Here is a 23,642-nt window from a genome sequence, read left to right on the forward strand (position 1 = left end):
CAAAATTCCGTAGTCTTCACATAATCAAACATTTAATGTTTTACCAAAATATGTAATGCATGGTTTTTCACACGACACCGTCGTAACAGGAAGTTGACATGTGGTCTGCTAGGGTTCTGCTAGGGCTCTACTACGGCCTGTAGACTGGCTGGCATATCAAGATGTCAAGTCAAACAACAATACCGAAGATGAAAACTACATTATTTGCTTTCGTGTTTTTAACTGCATTTATTCAATATTCAATATCGAAAAAGAAAGACAGTTTCGTAAGTAAACTGAACAAAAATCTACAAATGTATCTGTTCAGTTCAGACTCATGATGATGATGACGACTGACACATTGTCTATAACATAACGTTACTAATTACTTTGCATTTAAAACCTTGTGCGTCTGTATTTGAAAAGTATTATATTGAATATTGTATTTATTATATAACTCTTTCTTGTGTGCCCTGTCCCTAGGCCGTCAGATTACAACCACAGTGATCTAGGACCCTTTCAATATAACAAGATCCAGGTTGATACCAAGTTCATACTTAACTCTCAAAAAGACTACAAAGAGGTGTCTATCACTAAACTGGAGCCTAGTGAACCAGCAAGGCCATATCAAATGCTTTAAGCAGATCAGAAATCAACATGTTATGGCGGAAATAAATAGCTCAGAAACAGTTGACCTGGACAGCAGATACATGTACATGTCATATTTGGTATAGTTAAGACACAAAAAGTGACTAATACACAATTAATCCTTCCTCTTTTTAGAAGTTTTGATCCATAATATTCTAAAGAAATAGTATAGGGATGGGATGTGAAGCACAATTTTGATTCTAATGAACTTTCAATTTCAAACACTTTATCTGTTAAAGCCAAACTTCCCAGCAAGATGTGTTTATGGTCATCTCTACCTATTTAACGTTATAGTCATCTCTACGTATTGAATGTTATAGTCATCTCTACGTATTGAATGTTACAGTCATCTCTACCTATTGAATGTTAATGTCATCTTTAAATATTGAATGTTATAGTCATTTCTACCTGTTGAAAGTTATAGTCATCTCTACCTGTTGAACATTATAGTCATCTCTACCTATTGAACGTTATAGTCATCTCTACCTATTGAACATTATAGTCATCTCTGCCTATTGAATGTTATAGTCATCTCTACCTATTGAATGTTATAGTCATCTCTACCTATTGAACGTTATAGTCATCTCTACCTATTGAATGTTATAGTCATCTCTACCTATTGAACGTTATAGTCATCTCTACCTATTGAACGTTATAGTCATCTCTACCTATTGAACATTATAGTCATCTCTGCCTATTGAATGTTATAGTCATCTCTACCTATTGAACATTATAGTCATCTCTACCTATTGAACATAATAGTCATCTCTTCCTATTGAATGTTACAGTCATCTCTACCTATTGAATGTTACTGTCATCTCTACCTATTGAACATTATAGTCATCTCTACCTGTTGAACATTATAGTCATCTCTACCTGTTGAACATAATAGTCATCTCTTCCTATTGAATGTTACAGTCATCTCTACCTATTGAATGTTACTGTCATCTCTACCTATTGAACATTATAGTCATCTCTACCTGTTGAACATTATAGTCATCTCTACCTGTTGAACGTTATAGTCATCTCTACCTATTGAATGTTACAGTCATCTCTACTTATTGAATGTTACTGTCATCTCTACCTATTGAATGTTACTGTCATCTCTACCTATTGAACATTATAGTCATCTCTACCTGTTGAACATTATAGTCATCTCTACCTGTTGAACGTTATAGTCATCTCTACCTATTGAACGTTATAGTCATCTCTACTTATTGAATGTTACTGTCATCTCTACCTATTGAATGTTACTGTCATCTCTACCTATTTAATGTTATAGTCATCTCTACCTATTGAATGTTATAGTCATCTCTACCTATTGAATGTTACAGTCATCTCTACCTATTTAATGTTATAGTCATCTCTACCTATTGAATGTTACAGTCATCTCTACCTATTTAATGTTATAGTCATCTCTACCTATTGAACATTATAGTCATCTCTACCTATTGAATGTTATAGTCATCTCTGCCTATTGAATGTTATAGTCATCTCTACCTATTGAATGTTATAGTCATCTCTACCTATTGAACATTATAGTCATCTCTGCCTATTGAATGTTATAGTCATCTCTACCTATTGAATGTTACAGTCATCTCTACCTATTAAATGTTACAGTCATCTCTGCCTATTGAATGTTATAGTCATCTCTACCTATTGAACATTATAGTCATCTCTACCTATTGAACATAATAGTCATCTCTTCCTATTGAATGTTACAGTCATCTCTACCTATTGAATGTTACTGTCATTTCTACCTATTGAACATTATAGTCATCTCTACCTGTTGAACATTATAGTCATCTCTACCTGTTGAACATAATAGTCATCTCTTCCTATTGAATGTTACAGTCATCTCTACCTATTGAATGTTACTGTCATCTCTACCTATTGAACATTATAGTCATCTCTACCTATTGAACATAATAGTCATCTCTTCCTATTGAATGTTACAGTCATCTCTACCTATTGAATGTTACTGTCATTTCTACCTATTGAACATTATAGTCATCTCTACCTGTTGAACATTATAGTCATCTCTACCTGTTGAACGTTATAGTCATCTCTACCTATTGAATGTTACAGTCATCTCTACTTATTGAATGTTACTGTCATCTCTACCTATTGAATGTTACTGTCATCTCTACCTATTGAACATTATAGTCATCTCTACCTGTTGAACATTATAGTCATCTCTACCTGTTGAACGTTATAGTCATCTCTACCTATTGAACGTTATAGTCATCTCTACTTATTGAATGTTACTGTCATCTCTACCTATTGAATGTTACTGTCATCTCTACCTATTTAATGTTATAGTCATCTCTACCTATTGAATGTTATAGTCATCTCTACCTATTGAATGTTACAGTCATCTCTACCTATTTAATGTTATAGTCATCTCTACCTATTGAATGTTACAGTCATCTCTACCTATTTAATGTTATAGTCATCTCTACCTATTGAACATTATAGTCATCTCTACCTATTGAATGTTATAGTCATCTCTGCCTATTGAATGTTATAGTCATCTCTACCTATTGAATGTTACTGTCATCTCTACCTATTTAATGTTACAGTCATCTCTACCTATTTAATGTTATAGTCATCTCTACCTATTGAACATTATAGTCATCTCTACCTATTGAATGTTACTGTCATCTCTACCTATTGAATGTTACTGTCATCTCTACCTATTGAATGTTACAGTCATCTCTACGTATTGAATGTTACAGTCATCTCTACCTATTGAATGTTACTGTCATCTCTACGTATTGAATGTTATAGTCATCTCTACCTATTGAATGTTACAGTCATCTCTACCTATTGAATGTTACAGTCATCTCTACCTATTGAATGTTATAGTCATCTCTACGTATTGAATGTTACAGTCATCTCTACGTATTGAATGTTACAGTCATCTCTACCTATTGAATGTTATAGTCATCTCTACCTATTGAATGTTACTGTCATCTCTACGTATTGAATGTTACTGTCATCTCTACCTATTGAATGTTATAGTCATCTCTACGTATTTAATGTTACAGTCATCTCTACCTATTTAATGTTACAGTCATCTACGTATTGAATGTTATAGTCATCTCTACCTATTGAATGTTACTGTCATCTCTACCTATTTAATGTTACAGTCATCTCTACGTATTGAATGTTACTGTCATCTCTACGTATTGAATGTTACTGTCATCTCTACCTATTTAATGTTACAGTCATCTCTACGTATTGAATGTTACTGTCATCTCTACGTATTGAATGTTACTGTCATCTCTACCTATTTAATGTTACAGTCATCTCTACGTATTGAATGTTACTGTCATCTCTACCTCTTGAATGTTACAGTCATCTCTACCTATTTAATGTTACAGTCATCTACGTATTGAATGTTATAGTCATTTCTACGTATTGAATGTTATAGTCATCTCTACCTATTGAATGTTACAGTCATCTCTACCTATTGAATGTTATAGTCATCTCTACCTATTGAATGTTATAGTCATCTCTACCTATTGAATGTTACTGTCATCTCTACCTATTGAATGTTACAGTCATCTCTACCTATTGAATGTTATAGTCATCTCTACCTATTGAATGTTATAGTCATCTCTACCTATTGAATGTTATAGTCATCTCTACCTATTGAATGTTACTGTCATCTCTACCTATTTAATGTTACAGTCATCTACGTATTGAATGTTACTGTCATCTCTACCTATTGAATGTTACTGTCATCTCTACCTATTGAATGTTATAGTCATCTCTACCTATTGAATGTTACTGTCATCTCTACCTATTGAATGTTATAGTCATCTCTACCTATTGAATGTTACAGTCATCTCTACCTATTGAATGTTACTGTCATTTCTACCTATTGAATGTTATAGTCATCTCTACCTATTGAATGTTATAGTCATCTCTACCTATTGAATGTTATAGTCATCTCTACCTATTGAATGTTACTGTCATCTCTACCTATTTAATGTTACAGTCATCTACGTATTGAATGTTACTGTCATCTCTACCTATTGAATGTTACTGTCATCTCTACCTATTGAATGTTATAGTCATCTCTACCTATTGAATGTTACTGTCATCTCTACCTATTGAATGTTATAGTCATCTCTACCTATTGAATGTTACAGTCATCTCTACCTATTGAATGTTACTGTCATTTCTACCTATTTAATGTTATAGTCATCTCTACCTATTGAATGTTACAGTCATCTCTACCTATTGAATGTTATAGTCATCTCTACCTATTGAATGTTACTGTCATCTCTACCTATTGAATGTTATAGTCATCTCTACCTATTGAATGTTATAGTCATCTCTACCTATTGAATGTTACTGTCATCTCTACCTATTGAATGTTACTGTCATCTCTACCTATTTAATGTTACAGTCATCTACGTATTGAATGTTACTGTCATCTCTACCTATTGAACATTATAGTCATCTCTACCTATTGAACGTTATAGTCATCTCTACCTATTTAATGTTATAGTCATCTCTACCTATTTAATGTTACTGTCATTTCTACCTATTGAATGTTACTGTCATTTCTACCTATTGAATGTTACTGTCATTTCTACCTATTGAACATTATAGTCATCTCTACCTATTGAACATTATAGTCATCTCTACCTATTGAATGTTATAGTCACCTCTACCTATTGAATGTTACTGTCATCTCTACCTATTGAACATTATAGTCATCTCTTCCTATTGAACATTATAGTCATCTCTGCCTATTGAACATTATAGTCATCTTTTCCTATTGAACATTATAGTCATCTCTACCTATTTAACATTATAGTCATCTCTACCTATTGAACATTATAGTCATCTCTTCCTATTGAACATTATAGTCATCTCTGCCTATTGAACATTATAGTCATCTCTTCCTATTGAACATTATAGTCATCTCTACCTATTGAACATTATAGTCATCTCTACCTATTGAACATTATAGTCATCTCTTCCTATTGAGCATTATAGTCATCTTTTCCTATTGAACATTTTAGTCATCTCTACCTATTTAACATTATAGTCATCTCTACCTATTGAACATTATAGTCATCTCTTCCTATTGAACATTATAGTCATCTTTTCCTATTGAACATTATAGTAATTTCTTCCTATTGAACATTATAGTCATCTCTACCTATTGAATGTTATAGTCATCTCTACCTATTGAACATTATAGTCATTTCTACCTATTGAACGTTATAGTCATCTCTACCTATTGAACATTATAGTCATCTCTACCTATTGAACATTATAGTCATCTCTACCTATTGAACATTATAGTCATCTCTACCTATTGAATGTTATAGTCATCTCTACCTATTGAATGTTACTGTCATCTCTGCCTATTGAATGTTATAGTCATCTCTACGTATTGAATGTTACTGTCATCTCTACCTATTGAACATTATAGTCATCTCTACCTATTGAACGTTATAGTCATCTCTACCTATTGAACGTTATAGTCATCTCTGCCTATTGAATGTTACAGTCATCTCTACCTATTGAATGTTATAGTCATCTCTACCTATTGAATGTTACTGTCATCTCTACCTATTGAACATTATAGTCATCTCTTCCTATTGAACATTATAGTAATCTCTTCCTATTGAACATTATAGTCATCTCTACCTATTGAACATTATAGTCATCTCTTCCTATTGAACGTTTTAGTCATCTCTTCCTATTGAACATGATAGTCATCTCTTCCTATTGAACATTATAGTCATCTCTTCCTATTGAACGTTTTAGTCATCTCTTCCTATTGAACATTATAGTCATCTCTTCCTATTGAACATTATAGTCATCTCTTCCTATTGAACGTTTTAGTCATCTCTTCCTATTGAATGTTATAGTCATCTCTTCCTATTGAATGTTATAGTCATCTCTACCTATTGAATGTTACTGTCATCTCTACCTATTTAATGTTACAGTCATCTCTACCTATTTAATGTTACAGTCATCTACGTATTGAATGTTACTGTCATCTCTACCTATTGAATGTTACAGTCATCTCTACCTATTGAATGTTACTGTCATCTCTACCTATTGAATGTTACAGTCATCTCTACCTATTGAATGTTACTGTCATCTCTACCTATTGAATGTTACAGTCATCTCTACCTATTGAATGTTATAGTCATCTCTACCTATTGAACGTTATAGTCATCTCTACCTGTTGAATGTTACTGTCATCTACGTATTGAATGTTACTGTCATCTCTACCTATTTAATGTTACTGTCATCTCTACCTATTGAATGTTATAGTCATCTCTACCTATTGAATGTTATAGTCATCTCTACCTATTGAATGTTACTGTCATCTCTACCTATTTAATGTTACAGTCATCTACGTATTGAATGTTACTGTCATCTCTACCTATTGAATGTTACTGTCATCTCTACCTATTGAATGTTATAGTCATCTCTACCTATTGAATGTTACTGTCATCTCTACCTATTGAATGTTACTGTCATCTCTACCTATTGAATGTTATAGTCATCTCTACCTATTGAATGTTATAGTCATCTCTACCTATTGAATGTTACAGTCATCTCTACCTATTGAATGTTACTGTCATCTCTACCTATTGAATGTTACAGTCATCTCTACCTATTGAATGTTACTGTCATCTCTACCTATTGAATGTTACTGTCATCTCTACCTATTGAATGTTACTGTCATCTCTACCTATTTAATGTTACAGTCATCTCTACCTATTGAATGTTACTGTCATCTCTACCTATTGAATGTTACTGTCATCTCTACCTATTGAATGTTACTGTCATCTCTACCTATTGAATGTTACTGTCATCTCTACGTATTGAATGTTACTGTCATCTCTACCTATTGAACATTATAGTCATCTCTACCTATTGAACGTTATAGTCATCTCTACCTATTGAATGTTATAGTCATCTCTACCTATTTAATGTTACTGTCATTTCTACCTATTGAATGTTACTGTCATTTCTACCTATTGAATGTTACTGTCATTTCTACCTATTGAATGTTACAGTCATCTACGTATTGAACATAATAGTCATCTCTTCCTATTGAATGTTACTGTCATCTCTACCTATTGAATGTTACTGTCATTTCTACCTATTGAATGTTACTGTCATTTCTACCTATTGAATGTTACTGTCATCTCTACCTATTTAATGTTACAGTCATCTCTACCTATTTAATGTTACTGTCATTTCTACCTATTGAATGTTACTGTCATTTCTACCTATTGAATGTTACTGTCATTTCTACCTATTGAACATTATAGTCATCTCTACCTATTGAACATTATAGTAATCTCTTCCTATTGAACATTATAGTCATCTCTACCTATTGAACGTTATAGTCATCTCTACCTATTGAATGTTACTGTCATCTCTACCTATTGAATGTTATAGTCATCTCTACCTATTTAATGTTACTGTCATCTCTACCTATTGAATGTTATAGTCACCTCTACCTATTGAATGTTACAGTCATCTACGTATTGAATGTTACAGTCATCTCTACCTATTGAACATTATAGTCATCTCTTCCTATTGAACATTATAGTCATCTCTGCCTATTGAACATTATAGTCATCTCTTCCTATTGAACATTATAGTCATCTCTGCCTATTGAACATTATAGTCATCTCTTCCTATTGAACATTATAGTCATCTCTACCTATTGAACATTATAGTCATCTCTACCTATTGAACATTATAGTCATCTCTTCCTATTGAACATTATAGTCATCTTTTCCTATTGAACATTTTAGTCATCTCTACCTATTTAACATTATAGTCATCTCTACCTATTGAACATTATAGTCATCTCTTCCTATTGAACATTATAGTCATCTTTTCCTATTGAACATTATAGTAATTTCTTCCTATTGAACATTATAGTCATCTCTACCTATTGAATGTTATAGTCATCTCTACCTATTGAACATTATAGTCATTTCTACCTATTGAACGTTATAGTCATCTCTACCTATTGAACATTATAGTCATCTCTACCTATTGAACATTATAGTCATCTCTACCTATTGAACATTATAGTCATCTCTACCTATTGAATGTTATAGTCATCTCTACCTATTGAATGTTACTGTCATCTCTGCCTATTGAATGTTATAGTCATCTCTACCTATTGAATGTTACTGTCATCTCTACCTATTGAACATTATAGTCATCTCTACCTATTGAACGTTATAGTCATCTCTACCTATTGAACGTTATAGTCATCTCTGCCTATTGAATGTTACAGTCATCTCTACCTATTGAATGTTATAGTCATCTCTACCTATTGAATGTTACTGTCATCTCTACCTATTGAACATTATAGTCATCTCTTCCTATTGAACATTATAGTAATCTCTTCCTATTGAACATTATAGTCATCTCTACCTATTGAACATTATAGTCATCTCTTCCTATTGAACGTTTTAGTCATCTCTTCCTATTGAACGTTTTAGTCATCTCTTCCTATTTAACATTATAGTCATCTCTTCCTATTGAACGTTTTAGTCATCTCTACCTATTGAACGTTTTAGTCATCTCTTCCTATTGAACGTTTTAGTCATCTCTTCCTATTGAACATGATAGTCATCTCTTCCTATTGAACATTATAGTCATCTCTTCCTATTGAACGTTTTAGTCATCTCTTCCTATTGAACATTATAGTCATCTCTTCCTATTGAACATTATAGTCATCTCTTCCTATTGAACGTTTTAGTCATCTCTTCCTATTGAATGTTATAGTCATCTCTTCCTATTGAATGTTATAGTCATCTCTACCTATTGAACGTTTTAGTCATCTCTTCCTATTTAACATTATAGTAATTTCTTCCTTCCAATGTTTTCAGTCATCTCTACCTATTTAACGTTTTAGTCATCTTTAATTATTAGCTCACCTGGTCCGAAGGACCAAGGTGAGCTTATGCCATACCGTGGCGTCCGTCGTCCGTCCGTCCGTCGTCCGTCTGTCGTCCGTCTGTCGTCCGTCCGTCCGTCCGTCCGTCCGTCAACAATTGAATTATTTGACTTCTTCTTCATAACCGCTGATTGGAATTTCACCAAATTTGGTCAGAAGCATCCCCATGGGTAGGGGACTCAAAATTGTACAAATGATGGGGCTGATCCCCTGGGGGCCTCTGGGGCGGGGCGTAAAGGGGTCAATTTAGCTATTTTGATATAAACGACTTCTTCTCTGAAACCGAGCAATGGATATCGCTCATATTTGCTTGGTAGCATCACTATGGGGTGGGGATTCAAAATTGTACAAATGATGGGGCTGACCCCCTGGGGGCCTCTGGGGCGGGGCCAAATGAGGTCAATCGGGCTATATTGATATAAACGACTTCTTCTCTGAAACCGAGCATTGGATATGGCTCATATTTGCCTGGTAGCATCACTATGTGGTGGGAATTCAAAATTGTACAAATGATGGGGCTGACCCCCCAGGGGCCTGAGGGGTGGGGCCAAATGTGGTCAATTGGGCTCTATTGATATAAACGACTTCTTCTCTGAAACTGAGCAATGGATATCGCTCATATTTGCCTGGTAGCATCACCATTGAGTGGGAACTCAAAATTGTATAAGTGGTGGGGCTGACACCCCGGGGCGCTGAGGGGCGGGGCCAAACAGGGTCAATTTGGCTAAATTGATATAAACAACTTCTCCTCTGAAACTAAGCAATGGATATCTCACATATTTGACTGGTAATATCCCCTTGGGGTAGGGATTCAAAATTGTACAAATGATAGGGCTGACCCCCCTGAGGGCTGAGGGGCGGGCCAGAAGGGGTCAATTTGCCTAAATTGATATAAACAACTTCTTCTCTGAAACTAAGCAATGGATTAATATATATCGCTCATATTCGCCTGGTAGCATCCCCTTGAGGTAGAGATTCAAAATTGTACAATTGGTGGGGCTGACCCCCGGGGGGCCAAAAGGGATCAATTTGGCTAAATTGACATTTTTAGAATTACAATAAAAACAATGTTCATGTAACCATATGAAATGCCTATGATATACTGACATAGCAATACCAGTGGCAAATATACTTAAGCATAGTTCTTGTTTCATATATCATGAAACCAGGTGAGCGATACAGGCCCTCTGGGCCTCTTGTTTAACTTTCAATGTGTTTTCCTTTTCAGGATGTAAAAGAATTTTTCGACAAAGAAAAGAAGAAGTTTACAGCCGCTTGTCCTAAAAAGATAACACCTAACAGTATAAACCGTTTAAGGTGGACAGCAGAGGTATTATTAATTACACTAGATGTAAAGTATTAACCGTTTAAAATGGACAGCAGAGGTATTATTTATTACACTAGATGTAAAGTATTAACCGTTTAAGGTGGACAGCAGAGGTAATATTTATTACACTAGATGTAAAGTATTAACTGTTTAAGGTGGACAGCAGAGGTAATATTTATTACACTAGATGTAAAGTATTAACCTTTTAAGGTGGACAGCAAATGTAATATTAATTACAGTAGATGTAACATCTCAATCCACTAACCTATAGATAAACATTTGGTGTCTTTTCATATCTTTGTCTTATAATGGCTCCTGTCAACATTAAAAGGTGCTTGATTTAAATAGTAATAGTTCATATATTTTTTACATAGATTTGATGCAATCATGTAAGAGAAAAATAATCCATTATCCATATGTCTTCGCGATCTTCTCAGTCTAGGGCTGTCAATCTGTAACTTCTCATTCTCAGCTAAACCTAAAACAAGATTTTGTTACAGAATATCAGCCCTCAACTGATTAATCACCTCAAACAACAAAGGTAACAAATTCTAGTAAGAAATGTATCAAAGATATACTACCAAATATGTAAATGCAAGTAAAGGGGTACCAATCATAGCATAGGCCAGGCATCACAGTGGTTATTTAATAAGTTACGAACCTGAGCTATGTTGTTATTAGAACCCCTCTACACACAGGGATTTGACACATTCCTATGACCCAGAATGAAATACATTAACCCAAGGATCTGAACCCTAGAACAATAATAAGTGATCTGAGGGTCGGACCCTGGGGTTAGATATTTCATTCTCTGTCAAAGGAATGTGTCAAGCCCCTGTGTGTGTACCAAAATGAATATGACAGGATCAGTATTGATACATGTTTACCAGTTTCTTAATTTATCACAGATTGACCAAGCAATTTCATGTATACTAATTGCTCTGGATACCAAGGAAAATGATGGATTTCAGTGGTCTGCCCTTGGTATGCTGTACCAGAGGAAAGGACAGTCATCTCAAGCAGTCTCCTGCTTCAGATATGCATCAAAACTCTCAGGGAAGGTCAGCCCATTTGTTACCTCATGGGATTTTATTGGGCCATTTGTCATTGGAAAAATGGAGCTTGATGGTGATCCAATGGAACCATTCGGTGGTATTTTTGAAGTTTCCAAAAAAAGAAACAACAAAAATGTTAGATTTTTCTCAGAGTTGGTACCCAAAGGAGAAATTCAGTGGAAGACCTTCAAGCAGACTTATAATGGCGAAACCATTAAAATTAGTCCCCAAGTAAATTGGAATGACCTGGTAAACTCCCTTAGTTCCATGGGGATTACAGAATGGCAGGGGTGGGTGGTAGGGGAGTTTGCTGTGAATGAGAAAGACCAGATGGTAGTGTTCCAGTGTTTGGATGTCCACACCTTTTACATTGATGGCAGACCACTGACGGGTGATGTGTACCGTAGAGATGTGTTCTGGACCACAACCCACCTCTCACAGGGTATCCATACCATCTACATTCGTCTACGCTCTAAAGTAGCTGCAAATTTTAAGTGCTCTATAAAGATACCACCATCAAGTTTTGAAGTGCTCACTCCTCACTACCTTCCAGATCTTGTTAATGGTCACTTATTTGGTAAACATGTTGCACTTCCAGTGACAAATCATCATCATACAAAATGGGTTCGTGTTTCCAAGGTAACTGTGACTGACCAATCAGATGGAAATAAATTGAAAAGTTATTTGCTACATTCTGTCAGTATTGCTCCAGGTCAGACAATTCCGATTCTGTTTTCGTTGGAGACTGCAGATAATGACATATTGCTTACAAAGTGTTCTACTATAAACATGATCCTATCCATTACAACATCTGCAGGAACCATGCCCTTCCAAATTAATCTCCGCTGTAGGAAGCCTGGAGAGTCCTTCCTGTTTACCTTTTTAGACCATGATGGATCTGTACAGCATGCAGCGGCCATTGCCCCAATTGTGGGATGTGGGGGCACCACCTGTCCTACCGTTCTTACATTACACGGTACCACAGTCCCACCGCAGAATCAGGCGGACAGCTACAAGGTAATGAGGAACGGAGAATATGTATTTGGGATTCCACATGCTTGGCTGCTGGCTCCAACACGGTATGTCTTTATGTCATCAATTTATTTCTTCCAATATCAAGTAGTGGCTTCATTTCATGTCATATTTTAATATTCTATCAGCAATATCCTTTTGTAAGTTAGTGCTTTATGGAATATCATGAGCAGTGAAATAATGAAGTTTTGCTGGATCTCATTTATAGACTGTACCTAAGTATGCTATCTTTCTTGATTCTCGATGCTTAATGTGGAAAGTAGATTGATTTTATATATCAAACACTGATTCACTTGATGACAATATATATATGATGGCTATAGACATGGTGCCCATAACTGGGAGGGGCCTGGCAGTCTCACAGCTATGACTGCCTTGGACAGACTGGTATCGCTGACTCACTCCAGTGACTGGATCTCTGACAAGGCAGACAACTCTAAGGTACTGTTTGCAGGTAAGTACCTTGGAAAAGGTCTGGATAATTGGATGGAAATTTATAGTGTTAGATTACATGTTCCTAGTCTACCAAAAATGTCTGTTGTTGCTGGCTGTGGTAACCTAGCTGCCTAAACAGGTGAGGCGACTGGTCAGAATTTTGAAGATGGTTAAATTTAAGGAGATCAAAATTCACCTATTAATATGTCTACTTTTTAGACCCTGATGCAGTTGTCCTGTACATTTTATTACCTATTTGCTGGAGTTGATATACAAAATGTATGTTTATATGTCCTTTACATTGTGTAATATGATGTAATGTGACGTGCATTAGAGTAATTTTCCAAATTAGATAGTGTGCTATGTATATGTTTTATATTATTATTTAGTGGACTGGGAAGGACATTCCTAACCAAACATTTGCGTTGTTGTCACTAAGTTATATATATTGACCATGTTCACATCATAAATTTTACTGTCTAGGTCATTCAATGGGAGGACATGGTGCGTGGCACCTAGCTACACACTTCCCTGACCGAGCCCTCGGATTGGTATCACTTGCGGGGTGGATTAAGAAGGAGGAATATGGAGACAGCAATCTTTTCTTTAGGTTTGTTATGGAATGAAAATGAATAAATCATATTGTCATAGTTTGAATGAAAAAATTCGGTACATGGAAAACTTTGATTTGTAAACATTTGAATCATACATATTGTGAGAAAATTCAGGATCAAGCAAAAAGTTCAATACAGCGAGAAAATTATGATATCAACAAAGTTCGACTCATAGAGGTTTGATTGCAGGAACATCATCAGTAACTTATCTTACATTGTATTATTGCTGATCAAAAATAAGTGAAGGAACAGAATGAGGCTATACCTATACTTATCTTAAAGATAGATTTGTTTTACATTTATCTGGAATAGTCTTTGGTTAAAAGATTCTACATGTATTGGAATAATAGCAAGGAAATATATTTCCTTTCTTCAGGTTTTACTTGATGGCACCCATCCTGTTTCCCCAGAAAAAAGTAGTGACTTATTGAGTCAAAACAGTATTATAAATATTGTTTTATTGTCACTTCAGAAATGATGTTTTGTAGATAGGAATTATTGTACAATAATGAGACCATGTTTTCATATAATTTAACATTGGCTTACAATCCTACTAATTAAACAGTTATGGTGGAGATATTGTGTATGTTTTATACTGTTACAGACATGATTTGGCCACAAGTCATGTAGATCCTGCCACCAAATCAGTGATGGAGGCCTGTATAGCGGAGAATGATGCTGATAGACATATCACCAACTTACAGGTAATTAGCTTATCTGATTTAAGTCCTGTGCATTATATATTTTAGCAGTTACATACACTTTTCATAATTAAAACATCTCACTTACCAAATGTGCTAATTATGTTTCCCCTTTGAATGCAGGGCGACATACATATATTGTATAACAGTTCTTCTTCTGCAATTTTGTCTTGTCCAGGCCAAACTTTCTATTTATTTGAAGATATGTTGTTGCATCCTCTAAAGATGATGTGCAGTGCACTGCTGTAGATCACTGTGATCTTCACCTCAAGGTCAAAGGTCAAATAAGTGCTGATTTTTCCAATAATCTCCAAAGGTCAAGTTAGTGTGAGTTTTGTCCAGGCCATAACTTTTAAATTGTTGAAGATATCTTGACAAAACTTGCATTACTGTAGCCAATGTGCAATGTACTGCAGCATGGTCACTTTAACCTTAATCTCATGGTCAAAGGTCAAAGTGCATTTTTTCTAATAATTTCTTTACCAGCAACATTTAACTAATTCTAATGAAAGTTGCTTTATACCTTTAGCACTCAACTGACAAAGAGTAGTGTGACCTTGACCTACAGGTCAAAGGTCGATGGAGTGCAAAAACACAAAAAAATCAATGCATGTTAAGGGAGAAGGGGAGATAAATGTTTTGTTCACAGAAAAATCGATCTCTAGTTGCATATTCTAAATATAGTTCTCTAAGGGAAATTTTGATAAAAATGTATGTGGATGATTTTTTTTATTTTGATGAATACCTAATAATAATATCAGATGAATGTTTCTGTCAAGTGCGTAGCTCAAGTAAAAAACATGAACCCTATTCACCTTAAGAGTGAAATATTACTATTTTATTGAGAAGCAAAGAATACTGTATTTGATTTCAACACAAAAAACATATCTGCAGTAACATGAATTCATTGTTTTAGGACATTCCTGTATTTACCAGAATTGGTGCGAATGATCGCACTGTTCATCCCTTCTTCATGAGGAGAATGTACCGACTGTTGAAAGAGATACAGGTCATGGTCAACTATACAGAACTGCCAGACAAGGAGCACTGGTGGTGGGACACATGGTAGGTCAGGGGGTACTGGGGACACATGGTAGATCAGGGAGTACTGGGGACACATGGTAGGTCAGGGGGTACTGGGGACACATGGTAGGTCAGGGAGTACTGGGGACACATGGTCGGTCAAGGGGTTACTGGGGACACATGGTAGGTCAGGGAGTACTGGGGACACATGGTAGGTCAGGGGGTACTGGGGATACATGGTAGGTCAGGGGGTACTGGGGACACATGGTAGGTCAGGGGGTACTGGGGACACATGGTAGGTCAGGGAGTACTGGGGACACATGGTAGGTCAGGGGGTACTGGGGATACATGGTAGGTCAGGGGGTACTGGGGACACATGGTAGGTCAGGGGGTACTGGGGACACATGGTAGGTCAGGGGTTACTGGGGACACATGGTAGGTCAGGGAGTACTGGGGACACATGGTAGGTCAGGGGTCTGGAGACCATGGTAGGTCAGGGAGTACTGGGACACATGGTAGGTCAGGGGGTACTGGGGACACATGGTAGGTCAGGGGTACTGGGGGACACATGGTAGGTCAGGGAGTACTGGGGACACATGGTAGGTCAGGGGGTACTGGGGACACATGGTAGGTAAGGGGTACTGGAGACACATGGTAGGTCAGGGGGTACTGGGGACACATGGTAGGTCAGGGAGTACTGGGACACATGGTAGGTCAGGGGGTACTGGGGACACATGGTAGGTCAGGGGTACTGGGGACACATGGTAGGTCAGGGGGTACTGGGGACACATGGTAGGTCAGGGAGTACTGGGGACACATGGTAGGTCAGGGGTACTGGGGACACATGGTAGGTCAGGGAGTACTGGGGACACATGGTAGGTCAGGGGTACTGGGGACACATGGTAGGTCAGGGAGTACTGGGGACACATGGTAGGTCAGGGGTACTGGGGACACATGGTAGGTCAGGGAGTACTGGGGACACATGGTAGGTCAGGGAGTACTGGGGACACATGGTAGGTCAGGGGAGTACTGGGGACACATGGTAGGTCAGGGGGTACTGGGGACACATGGTAGGTCAGGGGTACTGGGGACACATGGTAGGTCAGGGGGTACTGGGGACACATGGTAGGTCAGGGAGTACTGGGGACACATGGTAGGTCAGGGGGGTACTGGGGACACATGGTAGGTCAGGGGTACTGGGGACACATGGTAGGTCAGGGGAGTACTGGGGACACATGGTAGGTCAGGGGTACTGGGGACACATGGTAGGTCAGGGAGTACTGGGAACACACCGTAGGTCAGGGGGTACTGGGGACACATGGTAGGTCAGGGAGTACTGGGGACACACGGTAGGTCAGGGGGTACTGGGGACACATGGTAGGTCAGGGGGTACTGGGGAACACATGGTAGGTCAGGGAGTACTGGGGACACATGGTAGGTCAGGGGGTACTGGGGACACATGGTAGGTCAGGGGGTACTGGGGACACATGGTAGGTCAGGGAGTACTGGGGACACATGGTAGGTCAGGGGGTACTGGGGACACATGGTAGGTCAGGGGTACTGGGAACACGTGGTAGGTCAGGGACTACTGGGGACACATGGTAGGTCAGGGGACTACTGGGGACACATAGTAGGTCAGGGGGTACTGGGGACACCACACGGTAGGTCAGGGAGTACTGGGGGCACATGGTAGGTCAGGGGGTACTGGGGACACATTGTAGGTGAGAGTTTTACTTGGACACAGGGGTACTGCGGAAACATGGTGGGTCGGGTTATTGGAGACATCTGCAATGATAAATATCATGTAATAAGTCCAGGGAGTTCATGCATGTATAATCTCTTACTCAAAGTAGGCCAGGACAATGAAAATCCTCAATGGTAATCTTAAAACCAGGAATCAGCTTATTGGTAGTTGCATGTCATTTTTACAGTATTTATCCAAATTGATTGCCAGGGAGACCAATGATGGTGGAGTGGTGAACGACCAACAACTGAGGGAGTTTACAGATAATATAACCAAGGTAGATGGCAGCTGTGATGGTGATGGCTGTGACATCTCAACAGAAAACAAGTATAGGAGGAAGGAGGAAAAGTTTGTGTTCACCTGCTACAACCCAGCCCTAGGGGAGGGCCTCAATGGTTTACAGATCATCCAACAGAGGGCGCCCCTTCGCCTCAGTAAAATAGAAGTGAGGGCAGGAAATAAAAGCATTTGTACTTTCTGGTTATCATGTATTAATCTTGTGGTGATCAATTTTAGTATGGATAACATACCATACCTCTCTTAATATATTTATATTTGACAGTACATTGATTCAGGACCAACATACCATTCTTCATCCCTTAAATGACTTAAACATTTATAAGGGATTAGATTTATGTAAGGAGCATATTTTAATCATGTTTATGTAAGATAATATTGGTTCCCTGATGAAACCTGTTGGATCCTGAGCTTCCTCTCTGTCTTGTACCTTTGTATGTAAAGTCACTGTTTGTCAGCGCTCTAGGGGCTTCATTCTTTATGGGATTTTGATCAAACTTCACTCAATTACAAAGAACTGTAATATATCAGACAAGTTCAAGTTCCAGGGTTGTTGGTTCAAGGTCAAGGTCACTGTTACTATTTTTAGAAAATCATTTGTCTGAACTTTAGCAGCTTCATTCCTTTAGGGATTTTGATAAAACTTCACCCAGTTTTAAGAACCATGATTTTTCAGACAAGTTTGAGTTTCAAGATCGCTTGGTTCAGGTCAAGGTTACCCTTACTTTTTTCCAGAAAATCCTTTTCATCACTTTAGCGGGTTCCTTCGAGGGATATTTATCAAAATTCAGACTATCATAATATTTTGAACAAATATGAGCATCAGGGTTGTTGGGCCGATGTCACCATTACAATTTTTAAGGAAATCTTTGTCAGCACTCTAGAGGCTTCACATCTTAAGGGATTTGATCAAACTTCAGACATGTGTAAAGGACCATAGCTAGAGGGGGCAGATAGGGGACATGTATTGTTGTAGTTAAAAGTTGTAGGGAGACTTCAAGGGAGAATAGTTTTGTAACTATAATGTTAGCTTTATTTATTTTACAACAATTGTGAAAAAAGTTATATAAACTTGAATTAATCACGCTTGTTGGCATGGATTGAAGGGTCTTACTGTGGGAGGGAACCAGAGATCCCAGGAAAAACCCACATGGTCAGGCAGGTGACCTCATACCTTTTCACATCTGATCAGAGAATCAAACCCTGGCCGCCTCGGTGAAAGGCAAATTTGTTACCAATGTGCCAGTACCTAACCAATTACCGGTAATTGAGCTACATTCTACAAATAAAGCATCATTATTATACTGAGGGGCATGGACTCGTCTAGGTAAGGCAGTGTGTCAAATGTCAAAAGTATGTCTTTAATGTTAACGTTTGTCTGGGCGCCATATCCTGCACCAATAGTCATTGGAACTTCATTCTTCGGGTATGGGTCACCTTATCTATTATGAAATGCATTCTTGGCATATAATTTCACATCAGGTAGGGGACTGTAGTTCGCTGAATTAACTTGTTTCATGTATGATGTTAGTGTATTGGCAAGTACATGGCTGTCATATGGAACAATCATGATAGGATGGTTGAATTCATGGATAGCCTTGATGATATCCTTACCAATATACAATATATAATTTGGTATCACTCACCGATTATTAGCATATTGCAAACCTACTAATCGAATTTTCACTTGAAGACTTAGCATCTATATTGAGCAAATGTTTGTAGGTTAAATTCATTTCTGTTATTTTTCAGGGATTTACTAAGAATGACCAAATTTTGCTAAAGACAACCAATATTGCATCTTTTGTAATAAAGGAACCAAAGATTAGAAAGATGGATTGGAAGAACAAAATGCTCAAAGTAAGATTAAAAAAAATATTAAGGTGATAAAGGTCAGGGTGTTGTTATTCCTTCTGTGATTTCCCTGTACAAGTTTAAATTTATTTAGAATGCAAGGTAATGCTAAAAATCTTGAATTTGGTTTGTACTGATGAAGATACATGTATACTGACTGAATATTGATAAAATATGAAGAGGTCAATGATCATGTTTCTTTTGAAGGTTGATGATTCAGTTGTGAGCATTGGTGATACAAACAAGTTTGAGACTGATGGTGTTCTTGTTTGCAATGAAAAAGGTGAGGATATTAAATAATCTGGAGATATGTTTGTCAAAAAACTCCCTGAAGTAACTGTATGAAGACAATTTCAAACTTGTTTAATAAAAAAAATTTCAAAGGATTGATAATTCATGAGATGTCAATGTTACATTATTTTCAATTTTCTACAATATTGCTTGTATAAGAAAAATAGAGATGTATGTGAAACACAACTATTGTCATAAAATTTAACTGTATTTTTCAAAGTCAGTGGTTGATTAAGATTTGTAAGTGGTTTTTGAGGATTCTGATACCATACTAGTCTAAGAGTAGAAGATGTAAGTGGTTGAATTTTTCTTTTTACCCTGTTTCAGAATTAGTATATCAATATTTTCCAACGTTGTAGGTGATTGGGCGCTGTGTGATGGAGGTTTGGGCGAGAGAAAGGCCGTGACTTATGGACCTGCCAGACGTGTTGCTGAACGACCATTTGTTATTGTTATAGGTGATCATTGGAAGTCCTCTGTCCATTGCTTTTTATCTTCAGAATATAACCGTATGGAATAAAGAAAACAATATAATTGACATGATGTTAATAAAATCTTTATATTAGCCCAGCTTGTTTTGGTTGTAGTGTAGTGGTAATGCACTCGCCTTTCACCTAGGTAATTATATAACTGGGGTTTGATTCCCGGATCAGATGAGAAAAGGTATGTGAATCAACTCTCCAGCTTAAGTTTCCACTTTCAGTAAGACACCTTGTGTGCTTCTTTCTGTGCCAAAAGGAGTGATTCATATATTTCAAGTTGATACAAGTTGTTTTACAATTCTTGTGAAATAAATGGAGATTATACTTTTGATTATGATAGAATATCAGTCAAAAAAAGAAATAAAACCAATCATTTGATACCAAAATTGTAATTAATTTTTAGATTAAAGAATTTACAACACAGGGCATTTTCTGATCTTTCTCAAACAGATATGATCCATTCATTATATAAACTCAAGTTTATATTGAAGTACTCTTAAGCCAATCTATAAAACTGATTGTTATTGGTAATCAATTAAGCATTGAACTGCTTTCAGTTGGAAGTTATGGGCTGATGAATGCCGACTGGACAAAGGCAAATTCAACATGAAGCGGGCATTCATCAGCCCATAACTTCCAACTAAAAGCAGTTCAATGCTTATATTTACATTTGACAACGATTTTTAAAGACTATATCCAGGAATTTTGCTCCGACGATGAATGAACAAATTATTATCGTCAAAGACTGAACAGCCTTTTCAACAGCCATTTTTCGTTATCGCCGATGTGACAATTATGATGTCACTATATTAATGATGTCATAATAAAGATTTGGAAGTTATGGACTCATAACTTCCAAGTGAGCTTGGTAAAGTTATATAGTGGGGCTGCAGTGTAAATGTAAATATTCAATTATGAGTGTCCAATTATCAATTATCAAAATGGCATCATTATAGTGTTTAATATTTACAGATACAGATTCTGAGTATGTCATCATTAATGTTTAATATTTACAGATACAAACTCTGAGTATGGTATTGAGATCCAGAGTCTGGCCGTGTACATCTCTAACCTGTTCTTCCTAACCTCGGACACGGCAGCTCCCATTGTCAGACTCAATGATGTTACCGACAAAACAATTGGTTGGTCTGCTTTTAAACCTGTTCAGTTGCGACTACAAATTCATTATTTAAAAAATGATAGTAAGAAAGAATATCAATTTTTCCAAACTTATTTTATTGAATTTATTCAAGAATAAGAATGCATGATTTTAGAAAAAATCAGACAATACATCTGGATATTTTCCTCTTATTTAGGTGAAAAAGATGCTTCAGGGTGATAAATGTATGTGTTTACGGTGGAAATATCTTTTTCTAGGTGAAAACAATGTGATTGTTTTAAGCCTCTCCTCTGATACACTGGTAGTAGCAGAACTGCCCCCAGACATAACAGCAGCAGGTTGGAAGTTTTATTCCTTTAATGCTGGTTATTAAGTTGTAATTCAGATGCATTTTGTTTCTTTCCAAAATACTTTTCAAACAGTTATCTACAACAGGGAAAAGGATTTGTTGTACATCTGATTATTGTTTTGAAGTAATATTGCTGCTTTATTTGTTTAAAAAATTACAATTAGCGCAATCATAATTTAACAGAATGCTTCCATTGTGGAATTCGCTAAAAATAAGATGACCACTACAATATGTACGTTTACAGTATATTAGTAGTTTCTGTACGATATTAGCTGATTTCCTGGTCTGTCTGTACAGATTCAGCAATAAAGCTTGGAGATTGTAAATTTACGGAGCCTCGAAGTGGTCTGATGACACTTGCCCCACACAAGACGTGGAAGGATGGCCTGGTGATGTTACTGTTAGCAAACTCTATAGAGGGCCTGAGGGACATAGTTTCTCTAGCCACACCCTACCATTCCCCCCATGACAAGATCACCGGTGAGTCTGAACTCTTACACAAAGGAGTTTAGCCTTTACTGTAACAAACCCAATACATAAGTTCTGACTTAAAAGGAGCGAATTTGGCATTAACTACATGTATAGTCAATAGGGGTTGGCTTTGGTGAGGCCCAGTATTATTGTCAGATGAATTATAGTTAAAGAGTAATTATCTATATGTTTGATTGCATTATCTATAGCTTTTCAAATGTAGGATATGTATCCTCAGTTTTGTTACAATTTATAGCTTTTCAAATGTGCCACCTGATCGTCCATACTTGTAATGGCTAACACTGATCTGTGGTTTTCTTTACAGTTTTCCAATCTACTGCCTGACTATGTGGTGACAGGACCAGACTTTGGATGGAAAGGACCTGGTGGTTTTCTGTGTGCCGGTTTCTGGGGAAATCATTGGGATTATCGCTCAGATCTGTCTTCATGTGTATGTCGTTACTAGGACAGGCTACTGTGTGCCATCATAAGAAATATTCTGGATGTTTGCTCATTATGTAATTTGTCTCAATTAATAATTTCGCAATCATTACCAATTTTTATCAGTGTACTGTAAACATTTATGCATATTGACTGTTAACTATCATTGTTATTGTGAAATCAACAACTTAGAATTATTGACTGTGATGTCATTTTATCAACATTATTCCTTTCTGTGGTTAATCCTTTATACTTCTTGTTATTATATGGATAATTGTTACATCTGAATCTTTGGATTTCCATATTTAATTCATCTGTACTTTGTTCTCAGAAAAGTGTATTAAAAACAAATATAGGCATGAGTGTGTGTATCATAGCTGTACTGAAAAACAAAATTTAGTAGTCATCATGGCAGGGGATTGGTCAAATAACTTTGCATGTTGGTGATCAGTGTATGCAAATAGTTCAAAATAAACAAAACAAGTTGTTGATAATCATGTCAAAATGATACTCAGGTATTTGTTTACCTGTGTACCCAGGTATGGGTTAACCTGTGTTTGGTATAAAGTAATGTTCTCAATTAAGTTATTGCATTTTCATTGATAATGAATTGTTCTTTTTAATACTGCTGCCAATTTACATATACTTTTATCTATAATCTTTAAATCTGAGTCATTGATTGACTTTAAACTCATTCCAATTTTAAAATAAAATATTTCTTGTACTTTTTTGTTATGTAATTTTTATGTGGAAACTTTTCTTGAAATACTGTCTAGGTTTTTTTTCCAAATATATAAGCTTCCCC

The 23,642-nt window shown here is 36.6% G+C and overlaps 1 protein-coding gene across 1 annotated transcript; it reads left to right on the forward strand.

The window, feature by feature from the left end:
- Window positions 1-109: 109 nt before the first annotated feature.
- On the forward strand, window positions 110-23,561 carry LOC117324442 (uncharacterized secreted protein ARB_06907-like). The gene is given in 16 exon segments (XM_033880295.1): window positions 110-266; window positions 10,830-10,931; window positions 11,837-13,062; window positions 13,339-13,469; window positions 13,934-14,060; window positions 14,669-14,768; window positions 15,682-15,830; window positions 17,743-17,977; window positions 19,582-19,689; window positions 19,891-19,966; window positions 20,334-20,432; window positions 21,473-21,598; window positions 21,834-21,914; window positions 22,223-22,374; window positions 22,376-22,405; window positions 22,722-23,561. Coding segments are annotated over 16 exon segments (2,988 nt in total). The 5' UTR covers window positions 110-161; the 3' UTR covers window positions 22,863-23,561.
- The last annotated feature ends 81 nt before the right edge of the window (window positions 23,562-23,642 follow it).

Source organism: Pecten maximus, chromosome 3, assembly GCF_902652985.1.
Source record: "Pecten maximus chromosome 3, xPecMax1.1, whole genome shotgun sequence".
Lineage (NCBI taxonomy): Eukaryota > Metazoa > Mollusca > Bivalvia > Pectinida > Pectinidae > Pecten > Pecten maximus.